Genomic DNA, 27,890 nt, shown 5'->3' with positions numbered 1-27,890 from the left:
AGAAAAATTCAAAGAAGAGTGTGGGTCATAACTGAGGTTGTCGCCCCACTCAACTATAAGTAGGTGAGTGGTTTTGGGGGAATGCATATACTGCCTAGCAACACCACTGCATAAGAAATGTCTGGTCGTGTGAGGCAAAGGTAGAGAAGTTTCCCAACCAACCATTGAAATATAACTTTGTCTTCAAGAGGCTCTCCACCTTCTACACTAATCTTATGATTTTGTTCAATAGGTGTGTGAGCAGGTTTAACACCCAGCTTCCCAATTTCTTCCAAAATATCAAAAGCATACTTCCTTTGGGAAACAAAAATCCCATGTTTAGACTGTACTACCTCAATGCCCAGGAAATAATGTAGCTCTCTCAAGTCTTTGACCTCAAATTCTTAGTGAAGAAGTTCCTTAAGAGAGTCAGTCTCATAGGTATCACTCCCTGTCACCACAATATCATCCACATATAGCAAGTAGAGTTAAGGAGGAATCCATTTTCTTAATAAAAAGGGTGTGATCTGATTCGGCTTGCACATGGCCGAATTTTTCAAGAGCCCATTTAAATCTATCAAACCAGGATCTAGGAGACTGCTTCAGTCCATATAAGGCCTTATTAAGCCGACCGACCTTCTTCCCTGCTTCTGTACTATAAAATCCAAGAGGTAACTACATGTACTTCTTGCAAATCACCATTGAGGAAGGCATTTTTAACATCCATCTGGAACAATGGCCACGAGAACTTGGTTGCAATGGATAGTAAAACTCTGATAGTGTTCAACTTTGCTATTGATGCAAAAGTCTCCAAGTAGTTTATGCCATATGTTTGTGTAAACCCCTTCGCAACTAATCTAACCTTATATCTTTCAATGGAACAATCGACTTTATATTTCACTATAAACACCCATCTACACCTAACTAGTTTCTTCCCTTAGGCTAATCAACTAATTCCCATGTATTGCTCTTTAGAAGAGCATCCATCTCTACCTTCATTGCATTCTTCCACTTAGGTACTAACAAGGCTTCTTGCATTGTTCTGGGAATGGAAACAGCAGCAATAGATGCCAAGAAAGACTTGTAGAATGGAGACAAATGATCATAAGATAGGAACTAGGAAATACAATGAATTGTAAATGAGGTACAACAACGCTTCCCTTTACGGGCTACAATTTGAAGATCAAGATCATCCAATGGAGGAGGAGAAGGATGAACAATGGAAGGTATTTCATCTGTAGTGGAAGATAAAGGAATTGTGGTACTTGGATCTGGAGCCGCAGATGAAATTGGAGTTGGCCTAGATTGCTAATGACCGAAATCAACCTGCCTCCACCGCCTGTGATATACCCTCAAATCCCAACACCTTTGACAACCCTCCTCACCACACTCCCCTTCAGTGATTGGGACAGGTAATGGAATTTTTGATGAATAGACACTATCTAACTACACTCCCCTTGAGAAGAAACTCCAGGATAATAGGGTACATCCTCAAAGAAAGTGACACCCATAGAAACAAACTGTTTCCCGAAAGTAGATTCATAGCAGCAATATCCCTTTTGAGTTTGTGCATATCCAACGAAAATGCACTTTGAAGCTTTAGGATCAAATTTGGAATGATGAAGTCCAAGAATCTGAACGAAGCAAGTACATCCAAAAGTCTTAAGGGGAACAGTAAATCGTTTTGCTTTGGTGGATAATTCCATGGTCAAGGAAATATGAAGCCAATTATTTTGCAAAATACTCTTTAGCATTGTCAGATCTGAAAATTTTGATTTTGACCCCAAACTGGGTCGAAACCATCTGATGGAAGATCTAAGTCAAGGTAGGAACCTCATCTCGAGAATGCATAAGTTAAACCCATGAAAAACGAGTATAGTTATCAACAAACAACAAGAAATATATGTACCCCTCCATAGTAGTGATGTGATATGATCCCCAAACATCAGCATGCACAACTTCAAAAGGAATATTACTTCTTTTATTGCTCAAAGAATAGGTTGTTCTACAATGCTTTGCAAGTTCACAACTTTCACATTTCAAACTAGACATCTGGACTTACTCAAACAAACTGGGAAACAAACTCTTCAGAGACCTAAATGACAAATGACCTAACCAATTATGCCAAAGCATAATCTAACTCACAAACTGAGAAACAAAAGACCTCCCAACTTCTCTATTTTCCCCATGTGAGCTCCCCTCCAAGTAGGTAGATTCCATTCGTCTCACAGCCAATCCCAATCACCTTCCTTGTCTCCAGATCTTGGAAAACACATCGATCAGGAAAGGTCACCGAACAGTTTTGCTTTTTAGTGATGCTACTAACTGAAAACAGGTTAGTACTAAGCTTAGGAACATGCAAAACTGAGGACAAAGAGATGGCATTAGACAATTTAATGTCTCCCTTGCCAAAAATGGGAACACGAGAACCATAAGCAATAGACACTTTGTCTCTGCCAGAGGATAAACAATAAGTAGTAAATAGTGAGGACAAGCCAGTCATATGGTTAGATGCACCTGAATCTATAACCCAACAAGGTTCAGTTTTACCTAGGGCTAAGACATGATATGTTGAAGCCTGTGTACCTGAATGAGCAAATGTTGAAGTGGGAGTAGTAGATGTTGTAACTGGTGGTTGAGATGAAGATGTTGAAGTGCCAAATTTCACTTTCCAACTGAGTCAAAGCAGCCCGGATAGCAGCTAAAGTGTCTAGGGATGTGGCTCTTGTATTGGATAAGGGTGTACCATCAGTAGTGATAGCCACATTTGCATTTTCCTTTTTTGTTTCTGAGCTTTGCTAGAACTAGATGTGGATGTAACTTCCAACAGGTATCTTTGGTATGCTTTTTGGTTTCTTGCAATGTTCACACACTAGCTCCCTCTTATATTCCTTCTTCATATCCCTCTCATTGTCACCCCCAAACTTGGTTTCACAGCTGCTAAGGCTGATTCCAATGGTTGTTGATACTACAACATAACCTTTCTCCTACTTTCTTCACTATGCACTAAAGAGGAAACTTGTGACAAGGTCACACTTTCTCTGGTGAGGAGTTTTTGTCTCACAATATCATATTCTGAATTCAAACCGGATAGGAATTCAAAGACCCTATTGGTTTCAACCTGTTTTCTGAAGGTTTGTGCATCCCTCTGACTTTCCCACTCAATTGTCTCTAGGTGATCAATTTCATGCCACAAGGATTTCAAAGTGGAGAAGTAAACTGAGACAAGTGTCTCTCATTGCTTAAAATTGTTTACTTCACATTTCAGCTCATAAACCCTAGCAACATTAAGTGTTGGGAGTAAGTTTCTTTCATGATGTCCCAAATCTCCTTAACAGTTTTTGCCCACAAGTAATTTCAGCTAATGTGAGGATGCATGGAGTTGCACAGCCAAGTCATGACCAAATAGTTCTCCTAAACCCATTAGACATATGCTTTTTTTTCGGTTAATTAGCAATAACCTTCCCCTTTTCCACTTTTCCCCTTTTTTTACCCAAAGTGCTGATTGCGGGATTTGATTCCGCGTCAATGATGGGACAACCCAGCTAGCACACCAACGAGCCAGCCCTCGATTGGTCCCATTCGGCATATGTTGGGTCTTCCTTGGTTGGTTCCTTTACATCCCCCATCATATAACTCAGTTTTCATCTACCCCCAATAGCCATCATGACTGACTGAGCCCATTCCAAATAATTTGATCCATCAAATTTGATAGTGGTAATCTAAAGCGTGTTCTCAGTCATGTTTCCAATACCACCAGCCCCCAAAACACTTCCCCTTGATTTTTAAACTCCATTCCTGCCATCTCTTTCAAGAAATTGATCAAAAGGAAACCCCTTCAATGCTGAAACAGGTGTAATTACACCCAGAAATTGCTAACAGCCGACCTAGAAGATTGAAATAGGTCTACCAATCACCCAGAAATATTGGAACAGGTCTAACCCAGGAACCAATACCACTCAATCTGAAATACTGAGACAAGTCTAACTGTTACCCAAAAACTGATAGCATCATAAATTTAGGGTTTAAAACTGAGAACTGGTCATAGGTCAAGAAAAAACCCTAAAAAATCAGAGAAAATAGAGAAACTCCCAGACACTCCTTCCAGATTACTCAAATCAAACTCTGATTGAAGTCGACCTCAAAAAGAAATAAAAACTTACTTAGAAAAGTTTGGCCGCCACCTCCAATCCACAGTCTGAACCCTAATCTTGAACTTTCTTCCTTTCCTCTGGTTCTTCCTGATCACTGGACACCTTCCAAGGCTCTACAATCCCTTGGGCATCCTGCTGCGCTCTACCAGCAATCTCCAAGAACCAGCCAATTGACTTATCTTGGGTAAAACTTCCAACCCTAGGAAGTTCTCATGCTTTCGGCCTAATTAGACTCACATGAGAAGCCTCAGGTTGGCTCTTGTACAAACTTATCTAGTAAGACTGCAATCAGTCCTAGTTTAGATGTGAAATAAACAAGGAAGAATGTAGAGAATAAAAAGAAGAAGAGGATAAGGAGAAAAGAGAACACAAAGAGGAGAAAAATTCAAAGAGTGTGGGTCATAACTGAGGTTGTCGCACCACTCAACTATTTATATTAATGATTTAAAACAGGGTAAGAAACCAGAACTACCCCTACTGCTTACATAAGCTAAAAGATAACAGAAAATAACTACCAACTAATCCGGCTAACATACTAACAACACCATAAGCAACATAAACAGACATGCAGCAGTGGGGACCACATTATTGTTCTACATCTCCACATGATCCAAGGAGCACATCTGTTGTAATTTTCCCATGAAATGACAAACTATGAGTCTCCTGCCACCTTGACTTACCTAAGTCCCAACTGCTTTTCCAGTCGAAGACCTTGTAGCATGGCCAAAAGGTCAGCCTATAAAGAATTTCCCACACCAACCGGCCCCAAAAACAAAGCCAAATTCCTCCTTTCCGAGTTTCTGACTACTCCTATTCCTGCCAACCCTGGGTGCCAAGAGAGCTTCCATTAGTAGAAGATCAAGACTGTAATCAGTCTTGAATCCTAATAGGTTTTAGGTTTACAAAACAGAAGAAAAGTGAGAGAAAGGAGAAGGAATATAAGAGAAACAGGAGAACACAAGGGGTTGAAAGGAGGGACAGATTCTAACTGATCTGCCGCCGCCACTCTCTTATTATTTATAGGTTATGTTCAGTACATAATGGAAAGGACAGATATGCCCTTAGTACTTACATGATAAATAAAGTAAATAAAAACTGAAATAAATAACAACTGAATTAACAAACTGACTCAAATTGACACTACTATAACTGAAACAAATAACTACACATGTTGTCCTACAAACACAGTGGGGCCCACATCAGTGTTCTCTACACTCTCCCTCAAGTTGGGAGTAGATATTTATCATTCCCAACTTGGATAGGTCTGTCTCTAACTTCTTCCTTGGTACAGCCTTGGTGAGGATATCCGTGAGCTGCATATTAGATGTGATGTACAGAAGACACACTTCTTGTGATATGACCCTCTCTCACACAAAATGTCGATCAACTTTGATATGTTTAGTTCTGTCATGCTGCACTAGGTTGTGGGCTATATTAATAGCTGCCTGATTATCACAATACAACATTACGGGCTTTTCATAGTCAATACCCAACTCTTCAAGTAGTAACCTCAGCCATAAGATTTCAGCCACTCCGTTAGCCATTGACCTGTATTCCGCTTCAGCACTAGAGCGGGAAACAACACTTTGCTTCTTACTCCTCCAAGAGACAAGGTTACCTCCCACAAGGGCACAATATCTAGAGGTAGACCTTCCGTCATCAACACTCCCAGTCCAATCGGCATCTGTATAGACTTCCACCCTCATGTGATTATTATTCTTGAGCAGTATACCTCTACCTGGGCATCTCTTCAAGTATGCTAATATTCTCTCTGCCGCAAGAAGATGAGAAGTTCTAGGGGAGTGCATGTACTGGCTAACAACACTAACTGCGTAGCTGATATCTAGCCGAGTGAGGCAGAGATATAGGACCTTTCCAACCAACCGTAGGAACATAACTTTGTCTTCAAGAAACTCCCTGTCCTTTGCACTAATCTTGTGATTTTGTTCAATGGGTGTATCAGCCGGCTTAACACCCAACTTTCCAGTTTCCGCCAACAAATCTAGAACATATTTTCTCTGGGAGATAAAAATCCCCTACTTGGATCTAGCAACCTCAATACCCAAAAAGTACCGTAATGCACCAAGATCTTTCACCTCAAGCTCTTGATGAAGGAGCTGTTTGAGGGACTCAATCTCATGGTTGTCATTTCCTGTCACCACAATATCATCAACATATACTGCAAGTAGTGTCAGAGAGGACTCCACCCTCTTGATGAATAGTGTATGATCTGATTGGGCCTGTACATAACCAAACTTTCCAATGGCTAATCTGAACCTATCAAACCAGGCTCTAGGTGACTGCTTCAAACCATACAATGCCTTGTTCAGTCGGCAAACCTTCTTATCTGTCTCTGTATCATAGAATCCAGGAGGCAACTGCATGTAGACCTCTTCCTGTAAGTCTCCATTCAGAAAGGCATTTTTAACATCCATCTGAAACAAGGGCCAAGAATGATTTGCTGCAAGGGATAACAAAACTCGGATGGTGGTCATCTTGGCTACTGGGGCAAAGGTCTCCAAGTAGTCTATACCATAAGTCTGAGTGAACCCCTTTGCAACCAGTCGGACTTTGTACATTTCAATAGAGCCATCAGCATTATGCTTCACAGTGAACACCCATCTGCATCCCACCGGTTTCTTTCCTTTTGGTAGGTCAACCAGTGCCCAAGTATTATTCTTCAACAGGGCATCCATTTCAACTTGCATTGCATCTTTCCATTCTGGAACTAATAAGGCTTCTTGCACTGTTCTTGGAATAGGGACATCAGCAATGGAAGTGAGATAGGACCGGTAAGATGGAGATAGATGATCATAGGATAAGAACTGTGAAATGCTGTGAGCTATAGAAGTGGTGCAATGTCGTTTCCCTTTGCGAATGGCAATAGGGAGATCAAGGTCATCCACAAGAGGGGACGTGGCAATAGTGGGAGGTGTCTCAATAGGCTCTGGATCTGGAGCCGCAGAAGGAACTGGAGCTGGTTGGGACTGTTGATGACTAGGATCAACCTGCCTGCATCGCTTGTGATAGACTCTCAACTCCTGCTCCCTCTGACCACCCTCACCACTACAGCCTTCATTACCTAGTGGAATAGGTAAAGGAACAGTCCCACTCAAAACAGACCCACTTCCACTCTCACTACCCTCCCCCTGAGGAAAGAAACTCAAAACAGCCCCACTCTCACTGCTCTCCCCCTGAGGAGAAACTCTAGGATAATAGGGTGTCCCCTCAAAGAAGGTGACATCCATGGAGACAAACCTTTTCCCTGAAATCGGATCATAGCAACAATAACCCTTTTGAGTTTGTGCATAGCCGAGGAAAATGCATTTGGAGGCCTTAGGTTCAAACTTGGAATAATGAGGCCCGAGAAGCTGAACGAAACAGGTACAACCAAAGGTTTTAAGGGGAACAATGAACAACTCCTCATCTGGGTATAGAAGGGAAGAAGGGGTTTTCATATCAAGAACCCGAGAAGGAACTCGATTAATGAGATAAACTACCGTGAGGATAGCATCACCCCATAAGCGAATAGGTACATTGGAGGTAAACATAATGCTTCTAGCCACCTCCAAGATATGCCTATTCTTCCTTTCGGCAACGCCGTTCTGCTGTGGTGTATAAGGGCAAGTGCTCTGGTGAATAACTCCATGGCTAAGAAGGTAGGAGGTCAATGGCTGAGCAAAGTATTCATTTACATTATCAGATCTAAGGACTTTGATTTTGGCCCCAAACTGAGTGAGAATCATCTGATGGAAGTTTTGGGTTAGAGCAGGAACCTCATCCCGAGAACGCATAAGATAGACCCAAGAAAAGCGGGTATGGTCATCAACAAACAGTAGAAAATATCTGTACCCACCCATAGAAGAGATATGATATGGCCCCCAAACATCAGTACGCACAATATCAAAAGAGGAATTACTCCTTTTATTACTTAAAGAATAAGAGGTTCTACAATGTTTGGCAAACTCACAATTCTCACACCTCAACTTTGATAACTCAAATAAAGCAAAAAACAGACTCTTCAAAAACTTAAAAGACAAATGACCTAATCAGTTATGCCAAAGCATAACCGGACTCATAGACTGGGAAACAAAAGACTTCTTATCCACTGACTCCTCTCGACGAGAACTCTCTCCAAGCAGATAGATCTCGTTCGTCTCACGGCCAGTCTCAATCACCTTCCTTGTCTCCAAATCCTGAAAAACACATCGGTCAGGTTAGTATCAAGCTTAGGAACATGCAAGACAGAGGAAAAAGATATAGTATCCGATAGATTGATGTCCCCCTTGCCCGAAATAGGAACAAGAGAGCCATCAGCAATGGATACTCTATCTTGGCCAGAGGACAAGTGATAAGAAGTGAACAATGATGGCAAGCTAGTCATATGGTCGGATGCACCTGAATCTATTACCTAGCAGTGGTTAGTATTACCTGGAGCTGAAGCATGGTAAGCTGAGGCTCGAGTAGCTGAATGTGCAAATGCAGATGTGGCAAGAGTTGATGGTGACTGAGATGGTTGAGCTGAACTCCCAACTTCCTTTTCCAACTGTATGAGGGCAGCCCGAACAGCAGCTAAAGTCTCTAGGGATGTGCCTGATGAGGATGTTGAATCAGTGTTCACGGCCACATGAGCATTACCCTTCTTATTTCTTAGTTTTGTTGGGACCAAGTGAGGATGTAGCTTCCAACAAGTATCTTTTGTGTGATTGGGTTTCTTGCAATGTTCACATACCAGATCCCGTTTATCTTCCTTCTTCCGGTCCCTTTCTGGATCACCCCTGGCTTAGGTTTGATAGCTGTCAAGGTTGGGAAAGGGGGTTGAGGCTGCATCATGACTTTCCTCCTAGTCTCTTCACTATGCACCAGGGAGTATGCTTGAAAAAGGGCCATACTATCTCTTGTCAATATCTGTTGTCGCACAATGTCATTCTGAATTCAAACCAGCCAGAAACTCAAATACCCTATTCGTCTCGACTTGCTTTTTGTGAGTCTATGCATCTTTGGGACTCTCCCACTCAAGGGTCTCTAGATGGTCAATCTCATGCCACAAGGATTTCAAGGTAGAGAAGTAGACAGAATCTAGTTTCTCTCCTTGTTTAAGGTTGTTCACCTCACACTTCAGTTCATAGGCTCTGGCAACATTAAGGGGTTGGGAATAGGTTTCTTTCACAACATCCCATATCTCTTTGGCCATCTTTGCCCACAAGTAATTTCGGCTTATATGTGGCTGCATAGAATTACACAACCATGCCATAACCAAATAGTTCTCTTGAACCCACTTGGTGTATGTTGGGTCCTCCTTGGAAGGTTCTTTCACATCTCCCAAGAGGTAATCAAGTTTTCCCCTTCCTCCAATAGCCATCATGGCTGATTGAGCCCACTCCAAGTAATTTGACCCATCAAATCTCATAGTTGTAATCTAAAACCCGGTTTCAGATACACTACCATAATTGTTGTTTCCAAAACTACTTTCTCCCTGACCCTTAAACTCCATCTTTGATCAAGAATTAGTGGCTACAAACTGTTAGAGCCACTATACTAGAAAATAGAGTGAAAACAAGCAGGTCTAAAATCTGATCTGAAACCAACACAAATCTGATCTGATCTGAAATCTGATCTGAAACCAACCCAAATCTGATCTGAAATCAATCGCCTATCACAGTATATGCAAGAAATCAACTCAAATCTGATATGAAATCAATCGGCATGCATAGTACCAGGCAGCCTGTCAATCTGAGGTGCTATTTTCTGAAATCACTACTGTAGGGCCCACTACTGCGAGAGAAAAATTAGGGTTCCAACTGTAGGTCTGAAATAAGTGCTCAGCTGCACTCTCCAAGCAGTCCGCACAAGTGGGACTTGTCGTAGGGTCAATATAAACCCTAAACTGATCACCTCTGAGATGGGGGGGGGGGTTCGGCCCAACAGTCAAACCCTAGAAACAAACTTAAAAACAGTTCGGCCTCTCCTTCTAGATAGGTCCAACCTATCTCGACTGATTGCAGTCTTTGAAACTCAATAAAAAAAAAAAAAAAAACTTACTTATGGATTTCGGTTTACTGCCTTCCAGGGTTACCTGAAGCCTAACCTTCGCTGCTTCTTCCTGATTACCAACTCTCTGCAAGCTGCGACAAGTCTTCAACTGCTGCGAACTTCTCCTGGTAATCTCCAAGATTCAGCCACCGAATACTTCTTCATAAGCTTCCAGCCCTAGCTAGTCCTCATGTGGTCAACTGGACTAGACACACATGAGAAGCCCTAGATAGGCTATGATACCAAGTAGAAGATCAAGACTGTAATCAGTCTTGAATCCTAATAGGTTTTAGGTTTACAAAATAGAAGAAAAGTGAGAGAAAGGAGAAGGAATAGAAGAGAAACAGGAGAACACAAGGGGTTGAAAGGAGGGACAGATTCTAACTGATCTGTCCTTAGTACTTACATGATAAATAAAGTAAATAAAAACTGAAATAAATAACAACTGAATTAACAAACTAACTCAAACTGACACTACTATACTGAAACAAATAACTACACATGCTGTCCTACGAACACAGTGGGGACCACTGCTGTGGGGCCCACATCAGTGTTCTCTACACCATTAAAGTTCAACTTGATTTTGTTGCTTTCTAGGGTTTCCAATCCTCTCTTACTCTATCTTGTTCTCTCAAAAATGTGCTACTTCAGTCCAAGCTTTTAGGATATCAGTGATTGAGAAATCATGGAAGTTGCCCAACGTTTTTACCCAACTCTCTTAGGATATCAGTCCAAAGCACTTTCCCTCTTTTCTTAGGTTGCCTCAAGAAGTCAGGATTGAAAATACCCACCACATCTTGTGGGGGGATCTACCTGCAACCAAAAAGAAAACAGAAAATTTCCCAAATTTGATGCACAGAAGTACAGGAGATTAATAAATGAGATAGAGTCTCACCACTTTCCTTACATAAGAAGCACAAGTCAGGAGATATGCAGGCAAAAGGCCTCCTTTGCAACATATCACTAATATTTACCTTATCAAGGAATGTTTCCCAGCAAAGAGCTTGAATTTTAGGTGGGATACACTTATTCCAAATTTCTTTCAAAGGGAAATCCATTATGTGGGGGTTCGTTGACAAGGATTTTGGAAAACAAGAAGCAAGAGAAAAGACCATCTAGAAAAGACCATTCTAGAGTCCTCGAGGGAAGGGTCTAAAACAACTTGACCAAACAAGTACAGTAGCCAAATCAATGAAGCACATTCATTTTCCCTTAAACCTCTTCTAAAGCCCAAGTTCCAATTTAAACCAATTGGACCATTTGTTCCCAATCAAGAAATAGTTTTCCCCTTGAAATAAGAAATAAAAAAGAGATCAAGAAAATGGTCTTTGAGTGGAGTTTCCCCAACCCACAGGTCTTCCTAAAAGCAAAGTGTGTCACCCCTTCCCACATCAAACTTGATGGAGTTAAGGAAAATAGAGTAGACTTCATGAATTGCTTTCTATGGAAAATCTAGGGAGGAGTGAGGAGCAACTTTTGCATCCCAGCCATTACCTTCCAACCCATAAATTCTTACGATTACCTTGTGTGGTCTCTCTCAAAATGAAATCTCTACAACCACTTACTTGGTAAGGTATTGTTTTTAAAGACAAAGTTACCTAACCCTAATCCCCCTTTTTTCTTAGGCTTTCTAACATGTTCCCACTTAACCAAATGATCCTTTTTCCTTCCTCTCTTGATCCCCATAGAAAGCCTCTCATGTATTTCTCTAGAAGCCTTGCTACCCTAGTCGGGATTCAGAAGGTGGATAAGAAATAAATGGGAAGGTTTGCTAGTGTAGCTCTAATCAAGGTTATTCTTCCTCCCAGGGAGATATAATTCCACTTCCAAAGGGCAAGTTTCCTAGTAAACCTCTCAACAACTGGCTTCCAAAACCCTGCCTGATCTAGAATTTCCTCATAGAGGCAATCCTAAATAACTCATAGGCTAATTCCTGTCCTCACACCCCAAAGTCTCAGCGAACCTCAGAAGTTCCCCTTCTTCCAAGTGGTCCAATCCTAAGTAACTTATTTGTTAAATTAATACATTAGACATCGTAATATGATAATATTGCAAGTATATCATGAGAAAATTAGGTATTAGATTGGAGGTATCTTTATAACATTCTAATATGTACATAATTATATATACAAATAAATAATTGTATATATAGTTGGTTCAGGTCTTAATTGACTTGGAACAACTAAATCCAATCCCAACCCAATTATAATCAGGATGAATAATACAGACCTAGACACTATATGATTGGGCCGTTCAGTTCAGGTCTGTCAGGTCTACCCAACCCACTGACAACCCTACTTTTAACATCAAATCTTGATGTGTGCCAAATAGCTTGCCAATTCTAGAAGAATCACCTAGCATTTCCTGTTGCATACAAACATTTACAAACTATTGTATACTTTATCTATTTTGCTTGGGAAACTTGGTGTCTATGAAATTTTCAATCCTTTTTTAGTTAGAAAGAACAATTTATCTGTTGGCAATAAAATGATTTGTTCCAAAGGTTTAAGTTGCCAACATGATATTGAATTCTTAGACCCACATGCTTCTTTCTCATTGTTGTAATCATCTTTCAACACTGGAATAATCACCATTAAATTAGATGAACCTAAACTGATTATGAAGATTATGCTGTCACTGCTTTAAGAAAGGCCCGAATCACAATATTCCCTCATTTTCTGTGGAATTTGACATTTTACTAGCATTAACTGGTAGTGGTGCCGCTTGTATACCTAGGCAGGCTACAAGGTAAATGGTTTTACCTTGTCATTGTCAATAGCATGCATTCTTTCAAGCAAGACGGACCAGTTACCTCCAACCTTGATGTTGGCCAAAACATCCATATATCACATACAGTCTCATTGAATCCACTGAAAACGCTTAGTTGGATTAAATTACTGAATAACTGAAGCCATTTTGCTGAGCCCAGTTGAATTGTCCAATTTCCTCTCAACCAACAAACAAAACTTCCTTCCTTGTGCCCTTACATAATTAGGTGAAAATAAAAATCGAGAAAGATACAATGAAATCATAGAGAAAACCTAGAATAACAATTCAACTTAAGAATGACAAATAGGAGGTCATTACTATCAGGAAAGAAGGTAAGCAACTACACTACAATCGCAGATTAAACAAACATCACTAAGGTGAAATAACCAAAAATGCACAACCCAAATACACTTCAATTGCAGTTCATTAATGGATCTGAGCAATGACCATATAAATTAAAGCCAATTACATCGGACACTAAGACATGACATGTCTTAAAAGGGGCAGAAAGGTAGAAAATTGACCTTGTTGAAGAAGATCTGACCGCTGGATAGCGCGATGTAGAGAAGGATATAAGCGTAAGTTAGTGCTTCTTCTCTAAAGAACCTCGTCATTCGATCCGCCATTGCCTGAACACAAGCTCTACTGCCCACTTCTGTTTCTTCCAAAAACACAAGGTTTGAGTTTGATGAGGAGCGACGAAAGGGCAGTAAGAAAAAGCAGCACAGCAAGCAAGAGAGAGAGAGAGAGAGAGAGGTAGATATTTACGATAAATTGTCGAATCCTACCCTTAATTTTCTGACAGTTGCTGAAATTTCCCCTTCTTTTTGCGAGCAGTCAGCTCCCTGAAGTTTCTCGCACCGTTGCAAGTACACCCCTTCCGTTAGAATCCGATAACGGAAGCAGTAAAATAGCTAAATACCCATGGATCATTAGATCATTGGTAAGAGAAAAAGGCCTTACAATTTTTCAGACATTAGACATTGGACTTTGGACCTGACAACAATTTCATTGTTTATCCTCAAAATTCCCTTTACGCATTTTATTCATTATTTATTATTAGTATTTAGTAACACACTCTTACTATACCGAAACTTTATAAAAATAATACCTGAATATTATTTTAATAGCAATAAAATATCATTCAAAAATAAATATTATTTAATAGCACAATAATATTAATTAAGAAAATAGTAATCATATTATTATTATTATTATTTAAGTATTTATTTATTTACCATTAAAATAACAATGGTTTATGATTATTTTATATAAGTGTGTTATTTTATTTGTTATTTATTATATAACTAATTTTATATATTGCCTTCATTACTTTAACTATTGTATTAATTTTAATTAATGATTAGTATACTTTTCATTTCACTATTTTATTTTTAACTTTATATTTATTCTCGTTTAATTATTCATTAAGTATTTTGAATTTTAATTATAATTATTTTCTATACTCTTTTATTATTCTATTTATATTTTATTTACGATAATGGTTTTATTGATTTTAATATTATTTGTATAATTACGATTATTTTTAAAGTTTAATTATTTATTACTAAAATAATAATTTAGTATTATTTCATTGTTTAGTTATTTTACTTATTATGTGAATTATTTTCACTATTATTTTTATCTATTTTAGATATTATTTTATTATTTCTAATTATATTTGAATTACTTTAATGGTTTTATGAATTTTATTATTATTTGCTAACTTATGGTCATTTTAATTTTCAATAATAACAACTATTTTTATTTTATGAGTCAATTATTTTTAGTTATTATTTGAATTATTTTAACTACCATTTTATTATTTTGATTTATTATTTTAATTATTCTTATTATTTTGTTAATTTTGTTATTATTTATTTTAATTGTTGTTGTTGTTATGAAAATGACAATAATATATGATTATGTATTTAATTCATTTTAATTATTACTCTCATTGTTTTCATTATTTTACAATTTTAATATTTTTAATAAATTATTATTTTATTATTTAACTATTTAATAATTATATAATTATTTTGAATTATTATTTTACCTATCAGATATATGATTTTATTATTTGTAATTATATTTTATTTGTCGTAATGACTTTATGAATTTTTATTATTTGTTTAATTATGATTATTTTTAATTGTTTAACTATTTATTATTAGAATTATAGTAAAGCATTAGTATTTTATTATTTAATTAGCTTTAGTTATTATTTGGATTATTTTAACTATTATTTTATTATTTTGAATTATTATTTTAACATTGATATAACTATTATAATTAATCGCTATTTATGTTTAAAAAAGGGTAAATGTAAATGAAATGGTATTGTCCTCTTCCTAAACTTTCTAACACCATGGCATCTACACTCCTTTTGTTATATGGACGTTAAAACTATAGCGTTAATTAGTTAAAGTACCGTGAAGTATCTTACAAATATTTAAAGTACCCTTACAAAATCAAGGTTTTAAAAACCAACCTGAAAACAGAATCGCTCTAGCTACCAAATTTCGGGTCAATGGTTTGACCATCCAAGTCAAACAGTTCAGACGGTTTGTATTAGGGCAAATAGTTATATATGAGAAAGGAGAACTGCATAAGAGAGTCAAGAAACTGTTGTCGGCTGAGAAAGAATAAAAGAAAAAAATAAAGAAATGAAGGAAAAAGGAAAAGAAAAAAGGAAAATGAGAGAAAGGAAAGGAAGGAAGGAAAGAGGGACGGTGGGAAGAAGAAGGAAGAGGAGGAGAATGATTCGATGGTGACAGCGACGGCGGTTACAAACACAAATGACAGATTTGAGATCTGAGATATGAGTTCTCAGATCTTAGATCTAAGATCGGTTTTTCATTTTTTTGCAGATCGATTTCTTTGCAACTTCTTCTTCCTTCTTCTTCTTCTTCTTCTTCTTCTTCTTCTTCTTCTTCTCTCTCTCTCTCTCTCTCTCTCTCTCTCTCTCTCTCTCTCTCTACTAGATCTTAGATATGAGTTTGTGTCTCAGACTCAGACTCTCAGTTTCTCCCCTCTTTGCAATTTCTTAAACCATGAACCATTGTCTGGGTCAAATGAGCTGACGGTTCAACCACCCGAGTCAGCGGTTTTCTGATGAAGTCAATGGTTTTTGACCCAAGAACGGGTTAGGGGTGAAATGGAACCAGTTGCTTGGATGATTTCCGAGCTGAACAGTCCAACCGTCCGAGTCAACGACGATTCAAAAACATTGGACAAAATAACATTTTCACCATTTTTAGTGGGTCCCATCCATGTGACAAAGTATGTGTTTGGTTTTGTGGCTGAGCATTTATAGATTGGGTGTTTCTCACATAAACATTTAAATTGAAAAGGGAAAATCTATGATACGGGAAAGATATGGTATGGGAAGAGTTCTGACCAATCAAAACTCATTCATGAATTTTGATAAATAACACATAATTGACTATCATGTTTTATGATGCCAGTTGATTGGTCAAAAAAATTTCACATATCATATCTTTCCCATATCATAGTTGAAACGTTACTTTAAAGGTTTATTGCATTTGTTGTTTTGTTGGGCGTTTCATGGATGTTTCAAGTAACACCACATAAGGCTATCTTCCACCTCAGCTTAACATTTATTGCATTTGTTGTTTGGTTGGGGTTTCAAGTAGCACCCCATAAAGCTATCTTCCACCTCATCTTACAATGCTCCAAGTTAGGGGTGCAAATGGATCGGATCATGATCCAAATAATCCAAATCCAATCCTATTTTTTGTCAAACTCGAATAACCATCAATCAAATTTTCAAATCCAATCATATTTGGTCACCCCCTATTCAATCCAAAAGGATCCAATTCGATCTAATGAATATATATGTATATATTTCTTAACATATTACTTATAAAAAGACATGTATATATTAATAAATTTATTTATAAATATGTTTATATTGCATTTTTGTAAACGCTCTATAAAAGTACATGTATATGAAGGGATGAGAGATCCATCATATGGATGGCCGAACCCTGTAGGAGGATTGGGCGAAATTTCAAAAAATTATCTCTCCCATCTGGGAACCGCATTCCCTATTTTAAAAAATTGCATTTTCAATGATCATTCTTGAAACAAAACTAGACCAGATCTGAAACCATTAGGAAGTGAGGGATATACCTGATATGAAGTAGTAGTAACTCCCACTGAAGGTGTTCATGCCCAAGGAGAAAACCAAAACCTGCCTTCACTGAAGATGACACAGTGCATGTTAAAGTAGGATCAACAGGATGGCTCTTCAGCAAGAACTGGGATTCTTCAGCAAGAATTGAACAGGGGCTGGTGAGCACGACTTCAGATTGCTTCTTCTACAAAGAAGCAATATCAAGAATGCTTCTTGATCATTTCCACAAGTGGAGATCGAATTAGGTAGGGGCGGCAAGAATAGGGAAGAACTCTGCAGATTGCTGTGTTTTAAAACTGAGGAATTCACCCCCTATTTATAGTCTTATTTAGATCAACCTCCTACTCTAATTAGGAGAGAGTTTCTTGATCCAATTCTGATATTTGGATCTGGACTCTTGAATGGATAAGACTTATCTTATCTTTCAGCTAATCCTAATCAGATTATAAATCATATCTTGTCCTTTTTAATTAACTAACTTAAGCCCAGTTTGAATTGGGCTTTAGGCCCATTAAGCTTATGTGCTCACTTACTCCTTAACCTGCTGCCTAGTTGGCTCCCTTTGTATGGTGTGGGACCCTTACATCGATCTACACATCAACCACATAGGTTCAGCCCAGCATTTGTTACAAGGCCTGGCTGAATTCACTATAGGAGACAGTGAACCCCTATGTCCATCACATGGGCTCTTAATGGGCCCAACATTTACACTAAATGGTTTTTGGATCCAGCCACCTTATGAAAACCCAAGAATTGTAGGCAAATGCAAGGTTAGCCCATCAGGTATTAACCTCAATGGTCTTACACTTAATCACTCAGCCCATAATGATCAAGCACTGCCGACAAGAGAGGACCTCTCCCTCGGCTACAAGGTACAGTGTTGCACTCTTTATTCACATGGATCTCGAGAATTAAAACCTTTTGCAAACATTTTGAAACCATATATATTATATCTTTATATAAATATATTTTGCAAAACCAAATTTCAACGTTTGAAATCAACTGCTGACAGTTTAGGTTTCCATCAGAGAGAGTGCATTCCCTGGTCATTCACTTTGTCCGATAAAGGGGCTAATCCTATCACTATGATCACCCACTCAGGTGAATTCTCGGATTGTCCCAATATACCCAGGTTTTGACCCCCTCTAAGGATCTCACTAATTGGCATATCAAAGACAACCTAATTCGACACTTAGTGCAGTATCATAATCGAGTCTAGGGGCCAGGTGTAACAATCCAATTTTGCCCATCTATCTCCAAGGTTTAGGGCAATACTAGAATTTGGTCCGGTTTAGGGTTTCAAAAAAACCCACACCGCATGTCTCTCAGGTCTCACCCTGGTAGCTAAGGCAAGCCACCCCAAACTAACTTGGCGGCACATCAATGTTAGTCTTGGCAAGATAAATCTCCCCAAATCTATCCAACGGCTATGAAGATTCTAAACTAACACGAGTCTCGTAAGTGTACAGTTTAAGGGTATAACACAAAAACACACCAAATCACATGAATCAATTATGCACTTTATTCATTTATAATAAATGACATAATGTACATCAATCTGATTGGAGCTAAGAGCGTACACTGTCTAACAATATATACTAATATATACGATGAAAATAGTTGAAAAGTACTTATATTTTTTTTATATAAATTTTTATGTTTTTTATTTTAATAATTTATTAATTTTTCATAATTTAAATTGTACCATATCAGATTTGGATATCCAACATCCTTAACAAATCATATTTGAATTACCATTTGTGAGATGTAATCAGATCAGATCTCGAATATGTGCTATCGAATAGGGTTCGACTATACCCTAATTGAGGATATGGTTCGCATTCATCTCTCAAAACTGATGTCTACTATGAGCACAAGATTGATGGGTTGAAGGAGTTGATGTACGAAAGGGATGGTAAGATCTCTACGAAGTCATGTGTAAAAGGGCAATGGAGAACGCATGTGATTATTTAGTTGGTAGAAAGTTTTTGTAGAATTCTGGGATTTCCTCGGTTTTTGTTAAGAAAGAATTCTCATTTCTTTGCTAAATTTGAGAGAATTTCATTGTTTTTCTTGAATAATTACTTTGGTGAATCAGCCCTTGAGAATCAACACCTAAACCTGGCAATCCATTCCATCTTGCTTTTATGCTTCCACACCAATACAAACAAGCCTTGCAGTTTGGAAACGGTTTTTAGCCATGTATAGGAAGCAGCATTACAAAATGAGTGGTTCTATTTTCATATAATTAGTGTTGGTCCCGAAAATAAAACCCTATAGCTAGTAGTTAACTATTTCACAAAGAGATTTCATAGTAGTCAATTACTATCAGTATCCTACTACTACACGAAGAGATTCCCTAGTAGTTGATGACTACTTCAACAAAACTCAAAATAGCATGAAGAACGAGTTAGAAATAACAAAATAGTATCAATGCAACCAAGGAAAGGCAAATGAAAGAAACACCACTAAGAACACAAAGGAGTTAGAAAACAAGAATGAATAGAGATTGATAGTAAGCACAAGAACTGTTGAAATAATAAAATGGGTAAAAAGAGAAATAACGTTGATTTCCCAAGTTTATAAGAAATCCCAAATAATCTACACCATACATACTTTGCTCGATGCTAAATAGCATTGCCACTGAGGAAAGATACAAGGATTTAAAAAGACTGCCAATAGTTAATAATAAATCGGTGAAGACAAAACGTTACCACACACGTGCATATTCAAATTTAAAAATAGACTGACACAATGATCTAAAAACACATCGATAACTACGACCCTACCCAAAACCCATAAATTGCACACAATGACCGCGACCACAACCCACCAAAATTTTTGATGATTAAGCACTATTCCAACTGTGATTGTGACCAGGACAACTACTATGCCTCGCAACTACAACCACACTCCCAAAATAGATGGGAATCCCATGGAATTAACCGCACAACGGTGACCGAGGAAAACACCTTTTGACATTCCCTCCCCCCTTAGGATTTTGGTGCCTAATTTCTTTCAAAAAAAAATCCCTCAGAATTTTGGAGGGTATTTTCTTTCAAAAAATTAATCGGAATTTAGGGGCCAGTTTCTTTAAAAAAAATCATCAATTTGGGGGGCTAAATTTTTTCAATAATTCTTCAGATTTTTTAGGGCTAATTTCTTTCAAAAATTCCTCAGAATTTTGGGGGATAATTTCTTTCAAAAATTCCTTAGAATTTATTTTGAGGGTTAATGACATTCAGGCCCATTTTGACTTAAGTGAGTAGCCTCGCTTTTGAGCAAAGGCAAATGTAAAGAGATAGACTTACATAACAGTTGACTAATGTCGCAGACTGACTTGTAAAACGACAAAGCTCAGAAGAAGAAAACAACCACGGACATTCCTCAGTGCAATGAGTTTATGGAATTACCAGCTAAAGAGAAAAGTCAGACGTAGGAAGCCAGTGACTAAAAAGCTGTTACAATAGGATAGAATATGTCTCTCTCAGAATGACATGTGGTAGGCGCTTGTGAGCATGGATCAAAGTGAATTTGCTCCGTGAATCGTAGCCCGACATGTGTTACCATATCAACGAAACAACAACTTAACCTGTAACTATCCAAAGAATATTTTGGAATTCTTGACATTATCAAAACTAATCCTCTTTTTAGTTGATAAATAGAAGGGCTCCCTAACATAATGAGAATATATCCATCTAATGCCAAGCATACTGACACTCAGCCACTTCTTCACCAAAGCCACCCCTTGTGTTCACAAAGATCTCCTGATATTAGCATTTTCCATCCATTAAGGCTATGTTTGGTTTGAAGGAAAATGTAGGGAAAGGAAGGGAGAGACAAAGAAACCAATACAAGGGTTTTGAAGGTTTCCCTACATTTCCCTTCCTTCCCCTACATTTTCCTTAAAAACAAACATAGCCTAAAGTTCCCTTTCCAAGCTTTCCATGCCATTATTCCCCTCGTATACTACTCACTTAATTTCTCTTAAACTTAGACTTCTTTCATAATGCCTAGCCTACAGTTAGTAGCACAAGAATTGCACTATGAAATTTGTGTGTTATAGATCAAAAAAATAACTAAAGTGCAAAATTTGCAAGATAAATATATATTCAAGTTCTGTGATTATCAAGAGAAGTTAGTAAGGTTAATAGCAAATAAAGCACTCACACTCACAAGGCACACAAGATTTATAGAGGTTTAGCAAAAACCCTTACCTATGTCCCTTACCTTAGGATACTTTGGGGGAATTCAACTAACTAGATGAGAGAGATATACATTTAGAGGTTGTAAAAAATGCCTCTACAAATATCCAATTACAATGGTTCCAATGGATTATTATTGAGGGACTTTGTGGATGCCTCTATATTCTATTTTATGCCCCAATTACTTTGAGGGTATTTTTGGTATTAAATATAATTTACGACATGGCAAGGGTTTGCCCATTTTTTTCCATCCTTTTGATGCCCAAGTAAAAATTGCAATAGGGTTGCTTTAGCTTCATCTTCTCCTTCTACTTCTTCTTTCGCAGTATAGGACTGAAGAAGCATGGATTCAACTAGCATTTTGATATCTTAATGGATAGGAAGAGCACGGTAGCTCTAATAATAGATAAGAATAACGTCACCAATTCTATTGCAACAAGTCAGGGCTTTGAGATTTTAGCATAATTTTTGTTGAATAGGAAATGAATCAATCTAATTTAGTTCACTTTAGGTTTCTCCTTGTTAAAGAATAAATGAATCAATCATTCTATTATTCTCCTCCTTTAAATGTCCCTCTTCACCTTCTCCTAGCTCTATTCCAAACGATTTAGCAGATTAGAAGCTCAAGCAATGCTCGATAGACCTATTCCAAACGATTTTAACGAATCAAAAGAACAACATTAGCTCTATTGCTACATGTTAGGATTTTGATGTTAACATTGTTACTTTATAAAGGCCTTTTATTTGAATTCATTGCTTTATGTGGCATTGAATAGTATTTTGATGTCATCCGTAGGTACTCTTACGTAACAAGTGTTAGATTTTCTATAGATATGGAATTTTGTAAAATCAAAACCATTGTCTTATGTTAGCTTCTACCAGTTCTTTCTTTAAATTCACAATTATGTATATATTTTGTGTTCTATGTCGTTAAGGTTGAAGATGTTGTTGTGATTGCACTAGGCCAACATCGACGTCCAAATTTGGTTTGATAGTCCATCTCAGGTTGTTTTATTGTAATATATTAGTTACTTGGCATTTATTTGATGACTTTTCTTCTATAAGCCTTTTATTTCACTTATTTTTTCCTTCTTTGAAACAAATTTGATGAAGTGAATATATTCTCACTTTGGTAAATTTTATACCAAGTCTAAATGTCTGTTTGCCCTATTCATAAAGCTTCAATACTCATTAGGGCATAAATTTTAGTTTTTTTTTTTTGAATTATAGAATAATCATTATTATGATTTTTGTGGACTTATTAAATTTGTTAAAAATTTATTTTGAAAACTATCAGGGTATATGATCACTTTATTAGCTTATAGCATACCCTTGGTTATTTAAAGTTCAAACATACATGAACCCTTTGCCATTTTATTACTAGAAATTTCCTTAATCTTATTCATTGAAAAATATTCAGTTTCAACTATTAAGGATTTGAGAACCTACTTAATAATTTATTGATTAAGAAACAAATTAATAAGCCATTAAGTTCACCCACTTTAGCTATTATCAAACAACCCCTTTTAAGGAAAATCCTAATATTTAAAATGATAAGTATATCGACAAATCTATATCCAATGAACTGAAGTGTTCATAACTCATTTTGGGTTATTATGAGTGTAGTAGAAATAAAAGTTAGGGCTTTTATCCCTATGTGCAATCTGTACTTGATATTGAAGTAGGGGATCATCCAAAACTTTTGTCAGTTCTTTTGATAATCAGGTGTAAATTGTTACAAGATCATTTATTGATTTGTAGTTTAGCTATTTATAATTAGCATATACTTGCATAATACTTGTCTACGGTTAAGTTATGCAAATGCCTTGCCAAGCCAAAATTTTAGGCATCACCTGGCTGCCTTAACTACACTGACATTATCTCTGTGCTTGTAAACTTGTGTAATATGTAACTACATTGCTAGTCATTACTTGTTTGTCATCATCTTTGTTACTAGTTTAATTTTATGTTATAATTGGTCTAATTGTTTGTGCTATTAATTCCTAATTGATCAATGGTCGATCAAATAGCATATGCTCTAGCTTGGGGAGTGGATGAAAGGGATCATTTATATTGGGGGATGGGCTTGTTGGGGTAGTCATATATTAAAACCTTTTTTTTTTTAAATAGACATCCTCTTTGTGGCCATGCTTATTTGCTGTTTTCATTCTTTATCTCACGTCCAAATGCTTTATTCTAAGAAAATGCTTCCATCTTGTTACTAATTAAAAATGAAAACTTTGAGGTGTTAATGAAAATCAAGTTGAATCATGTAGTTTGTTGTCATATATAGGAGTAGTTCCAAGCTACTTAAATAAAGAACTAGAGAACCTATGCTTGGGATTCAAAAAGGCAGAAATAAGCTTTACATTTTTTGTTCCTACATCAGGTAGCCAATAGATCAGAAAGAAGCTTTACATTTTAGTGAATTGGGTTTGAATATTACATTTTAACTAAAAGGTTTTTAAGTTCAAGTCCCACAGAAGTCATTTTAGTTGATTTTGTTTATGAAACTTGGTTTCAAATACCATCTGATTGAAAAATCAGATTGAATCTAGGTCTAGGTATTATCAGATTTGACACTGACTTATTGACACCCCTAGTACATCTTGGTTCTACTTCTTAGAAGGTTAGGTATTTTGAATAGAGTTCTTATGGTTGCATAGAGTAAAGTTATTTAATATTTAAAATCCCGTTTGCTAAAAACAATGCTGGCATGGCATTTAAAGTATTCTTGATGGAGGGCCAGCTCACGACCTATCGAATCAGCCGAACCAGCCGGCGACATCTAGGGAGGAACACGCATCGGATAAGGATGCATGCAGCGGATAATGGTAATGACAGATAAGATCACGTATCCAACATGATAGTGGCTATCGGACGGTGGATGTCAAGTCCAAGTCCTAGTTGTTTTAGTTGTTCTATTTTCCTAATTATTCTACAAGACTACCAACATGTATTATAAATACTTCAGTTTCTAAGCTCAATAGACACACAAGAATTTTCTTTAGCAATTCTCTCTACTAAGGCTCTACGCCTAGCTCTTTACGTGAGGCTTCAAGTCCAAAGCCGATTTGATTGTCCGGGTGCTTGCATAGTCAACCCGGTCGAGCGTGTCACGATGCGTCAGGTGGTATCAGAGCGGGAGTTTTCCCAGTCAGATGGCCAACCAAGACGGTAGCAATCGCAACCCACCCCGTGACGGAGATCGGGGGTTACAAGCTGTTTGGAGAGCAATCGAAAAGCAGCGCACAGCCACGTATAACATTGCGCAGCAATTGGCAGAGATCGTTGGACAACTGTAGACTTTGTTGCGGGAGGATGTTCCAAGGAACCGGGAGAACTCGTACCCAATCGAAGGAGACGACCACGGTAGGCCCCTTGTCAATTCTGTACCCTGACATCCTATTCTTGATGATGATAGTGATGACGAGATGGAACTCGGCGTTGCCCCAGTTATTCCCGGCAACTTTAATCCCCGTCGGAACACTGATGAGTTTAAACTCAAGGTAGATATTCCTACTTTTAGTGGGAATCTAGATATAGAGGGCCTTCTAGATTGGATCACAGAGGTCGACCGTTTCTTCGAGTACATGGAGATCCCGAAAGAAAGAAGGGTGAAATTAGTAACTTTCCGACTGAAGGGAGGCGCATCTGTTTGGTGGGAACGGATGAGAGAGACCTGAATCAGAGAAGGAAGAGGTCCTGTTCGAACCTGGAGGCGCATGAAACAACTAATAAGAGGTAGGTTTTTACCCCCAGATTATGAGCAATATATGTTTGAATCATATCAACGATGTGCGCAGGGTTCAAGAAGTGTCAATGAAAATACATCTAACTAGCAGGTAGCCCGTTATCTGAGCGGTTTGAGACCGGCTATCAAAGACAAAATTGGCGTCCAGATGGTTCTTAGTGTACAGGAAGCAAGGAACCTAGCTTTGAAGGCTGAATTAATGTTCCAAGAGAGGACCCGAGGTGATAATTACCGCTGGTACAGTGGAAGCAACAACAGACTGACAACAGTCGACAAGAACAAATCAGCCCCAGGAGTACAACCTCCTCACCCGGTGAGTATAGCTAACGCCGATAAGGCCCTCACGGGAGGAAATACTCGAGGTAACCCTTTCAACCCTCCTAAACCCAGTAATCCCTATGCAAAACCTGCTCCTTTTAAATGCTTTAAGTGCAATGAAATGGGGCATAGGTCCAGTGACTGTTCCAGAAGGAAGGCGGTTAACATGGTAGAGAGGGAGGAGGAAGAAGATGTTGAAGAGGAAGTATATTGTGGACCTGATGGGAAGGATGAAGAAGGTCCATATGAACATGAAGAATACACCTGCGTTGTGAGAAAATTAATGCTGTCCCAAAGAAGCAAAGATACCACTCAATGACACCGACTGTTTTGCACTAGATGTACTGTACAGGGTAAATTATTTGATTTAATTATTGATACTGGCAGTCAAGAAAATATTATTTGCAGGGATGTCATACAGAAATTGCAACTACTTCCTGAAAAACTTCCGAACCCATATACAATTGGGTGGATCAAGGAAGTCGGCGGCGTATGGGTGGAGGAATGCTGCAAGGTCTCATTCTCCATTCGTAAGTACTCTGGTGAGGTATACTGTGATATTGTAGATATGGATGCTTGCCACATTTTATTAGGTAGGCCTTGGCAGTTTGATATAGATGCAAAACACTTGGGTAGGAAGAATACCTACCAACTCGAGAAAGAGGGTGTACGCTGCACCTTATTACCTATGGCAGAAAGGAATTCCCCAAAGGCTCCAAAGGCAGAGGAGAAAAATTTCCTGACCATTACACACCACCATGCTGAATTTGTAAAAGAATGAAAGGATACCTGCGATGTACACTTGTTGGTGGTAAAGGGAGAAAGCATGAATGAGTCACTGGAGGAAAACAAAATTCCAGTGGAAGTGCATGGACTACTTGATGAGTTCCATGATGTAGTTCCAGATGAATTACCTAATGAACTCCCACCCATACAATATATCCAACATCATATTGAAATTGTTCCTGGTGCTAGTCTACCTAATCTACCACATTACAGGATGAGTCCTAAGGAAAATGAAATCTTACGGGAAAAGGTAGAAGAATTATTGAGAAAGGGGCATATTCGGATCAGCATGAGTCCTTGTGCAGTACCAGCATTGTTAACACCCAAGAAAGATGGGAGTTGGAGGATGTGTGTCGACAGCAGGGCTATTAACAAAATCACTATTGGCTACAAATTCCCCATTCCCAGGCTGGACGACATGCTAGATCAACTTGATGGAGCTGTAGTATTTTCAAAAATCGATCTTAGGAGTGGGTACCATCATATCAGAAACTGTCCCAGAGAAGAATGAAAGACAACCTTCAAAAATAGAGATGGACTATTCGAATGGTTAGTCATGCCCTTTGGATTAACCAACGCACCCAACACATTCATGAGGCTAATGAATCAGGTACTGCGCCCTTTTATTGGTAAGTTTGTTGTAGTATATTTTGGTGACATTTTGATTTACAGTAAATCTATCACTGAGCACCTAGGGCATATCAGAGAGGTCTTGAATGCATTAATGGAAAACAAATTATATGCTAATTTAAAGAAGTGCACTTTCATGAATGATAATTTGTTGTTCCTAGGGTTCATTATAAGTAAGGATGGAATTAAGGTGGATGAGGGAAAAGTGAAAGCCATTAGGGAGTGGCCGACCCCTTCAAACTTCACAGACGTAAGATGTTTCCATGGGTTAGCAACTTTCTACAGGCGATTTATCAAACACTTTAGTAGTATTGTAGCTCCCATCACTGAGTGTTTGAAAAATGGAAAGTTTCAATGGGGAGAAGGACAAGATTAGAGTTTTGCCCTCATAAAAGAAAAATTATGCACTGCTCCTGTTCTTGCCTTACCAAGTTTTGATAAACTATTTGAAGTTGAACGTGATGCCAGTGGAGTTGGCATAGGGGTTGTATTGTCCCAAGAAAAGAGACCCATTGTCTTCTTTAGTGAAAAATTATGTGAAGCCAGGAGGAAGTGATCCACTTATGATAAAGAATTCTATGCTGTAGTTAGAGCATTGAAAACATGGGAACATTATTTAATTGCGAAAGAATTTGTTCTTTACACCAACCACCAAGCTCTTAAGTATCTCAGTAAGCAAAAACAGATGAGGAGTGACATGCATGCAAGATAGTCTGCTTTTCTTGATAAATTCCCATACAAAATTATGTATAAGGTTGGACAGCAAAACATAGTGGCTGATGCTCTTAGTAGACGTGTAACACTCATCAGGACTCTCAGTATTGAAATTGTGGGCTTTGAGTGCTTGAAAGACCTGTATTGCCAAGATGAAGACTTCCAACAGGTGTGGGAAAAATGCATGAATCGACAGTCAACAGGTGATTTCTACATTCATGATGAGTTCCTTATGAAAGGGGAACAACTGTGCATCCCTTGCACCTCCCTCCACGAAAAGATCATCAGGGATCTGCATTGGGGTGGATTAGCAAGGCACCTTGGAAGAGACAAAACAATTGAAGCAGTCAAGGGACGTTACTACTGGCCGAAATTAAGAAGGGATGTGA

At 38.0% G+C, this 27,890-nt stretch overlaps 1 protein-coding gene across 1 annotated transcript in view; it reads right to left on the bottom strand.

Moving 5' to 3' along the window:
• LOC148865974 (Nucleotide/sugar transporter family protein) overlaps positions 1 to 13,673 on the bottom strand; it is a 30,722-nt gene extending 17,049 nt beyond the window's left edge. Inside the window, exon 1 of the mRNA XM_088981554.1 lies at positions 13,460 to 13,673. Within this exon, the coding sequence (XP_088837680.1) occupies positions 13,460 to 13,561 (102 nt within the window). The 5' untranslated portion in view covers positions 13,562 to 13,673. The remainder of the gene's footprint in view (positions 1 to 13,459) is intronic.
• Positions 13,674 to 27,890: the final 14,217 nt, after the last annotated feature.

Source organism: Nelumbo lutea, chromosome 3 (genome assembly GCF_056320005.1).
Source record: "Nelumbo lutea isolate HS-2025 chromosome 3, American lotus-T2T, whole genome shotgun sequence".
NCBI lineage: Eukaryota > Viridiplantae > Streptophyta > Magnoliopsida > Proteales > Nelumbonaceae > Nelumbo > Nelumbo lutea.
The sequence above is the reverse complement of the archived record's forward strand: the minus strand, read 5'-3'. Positions and strand labels throughout refer to the sequence as shown.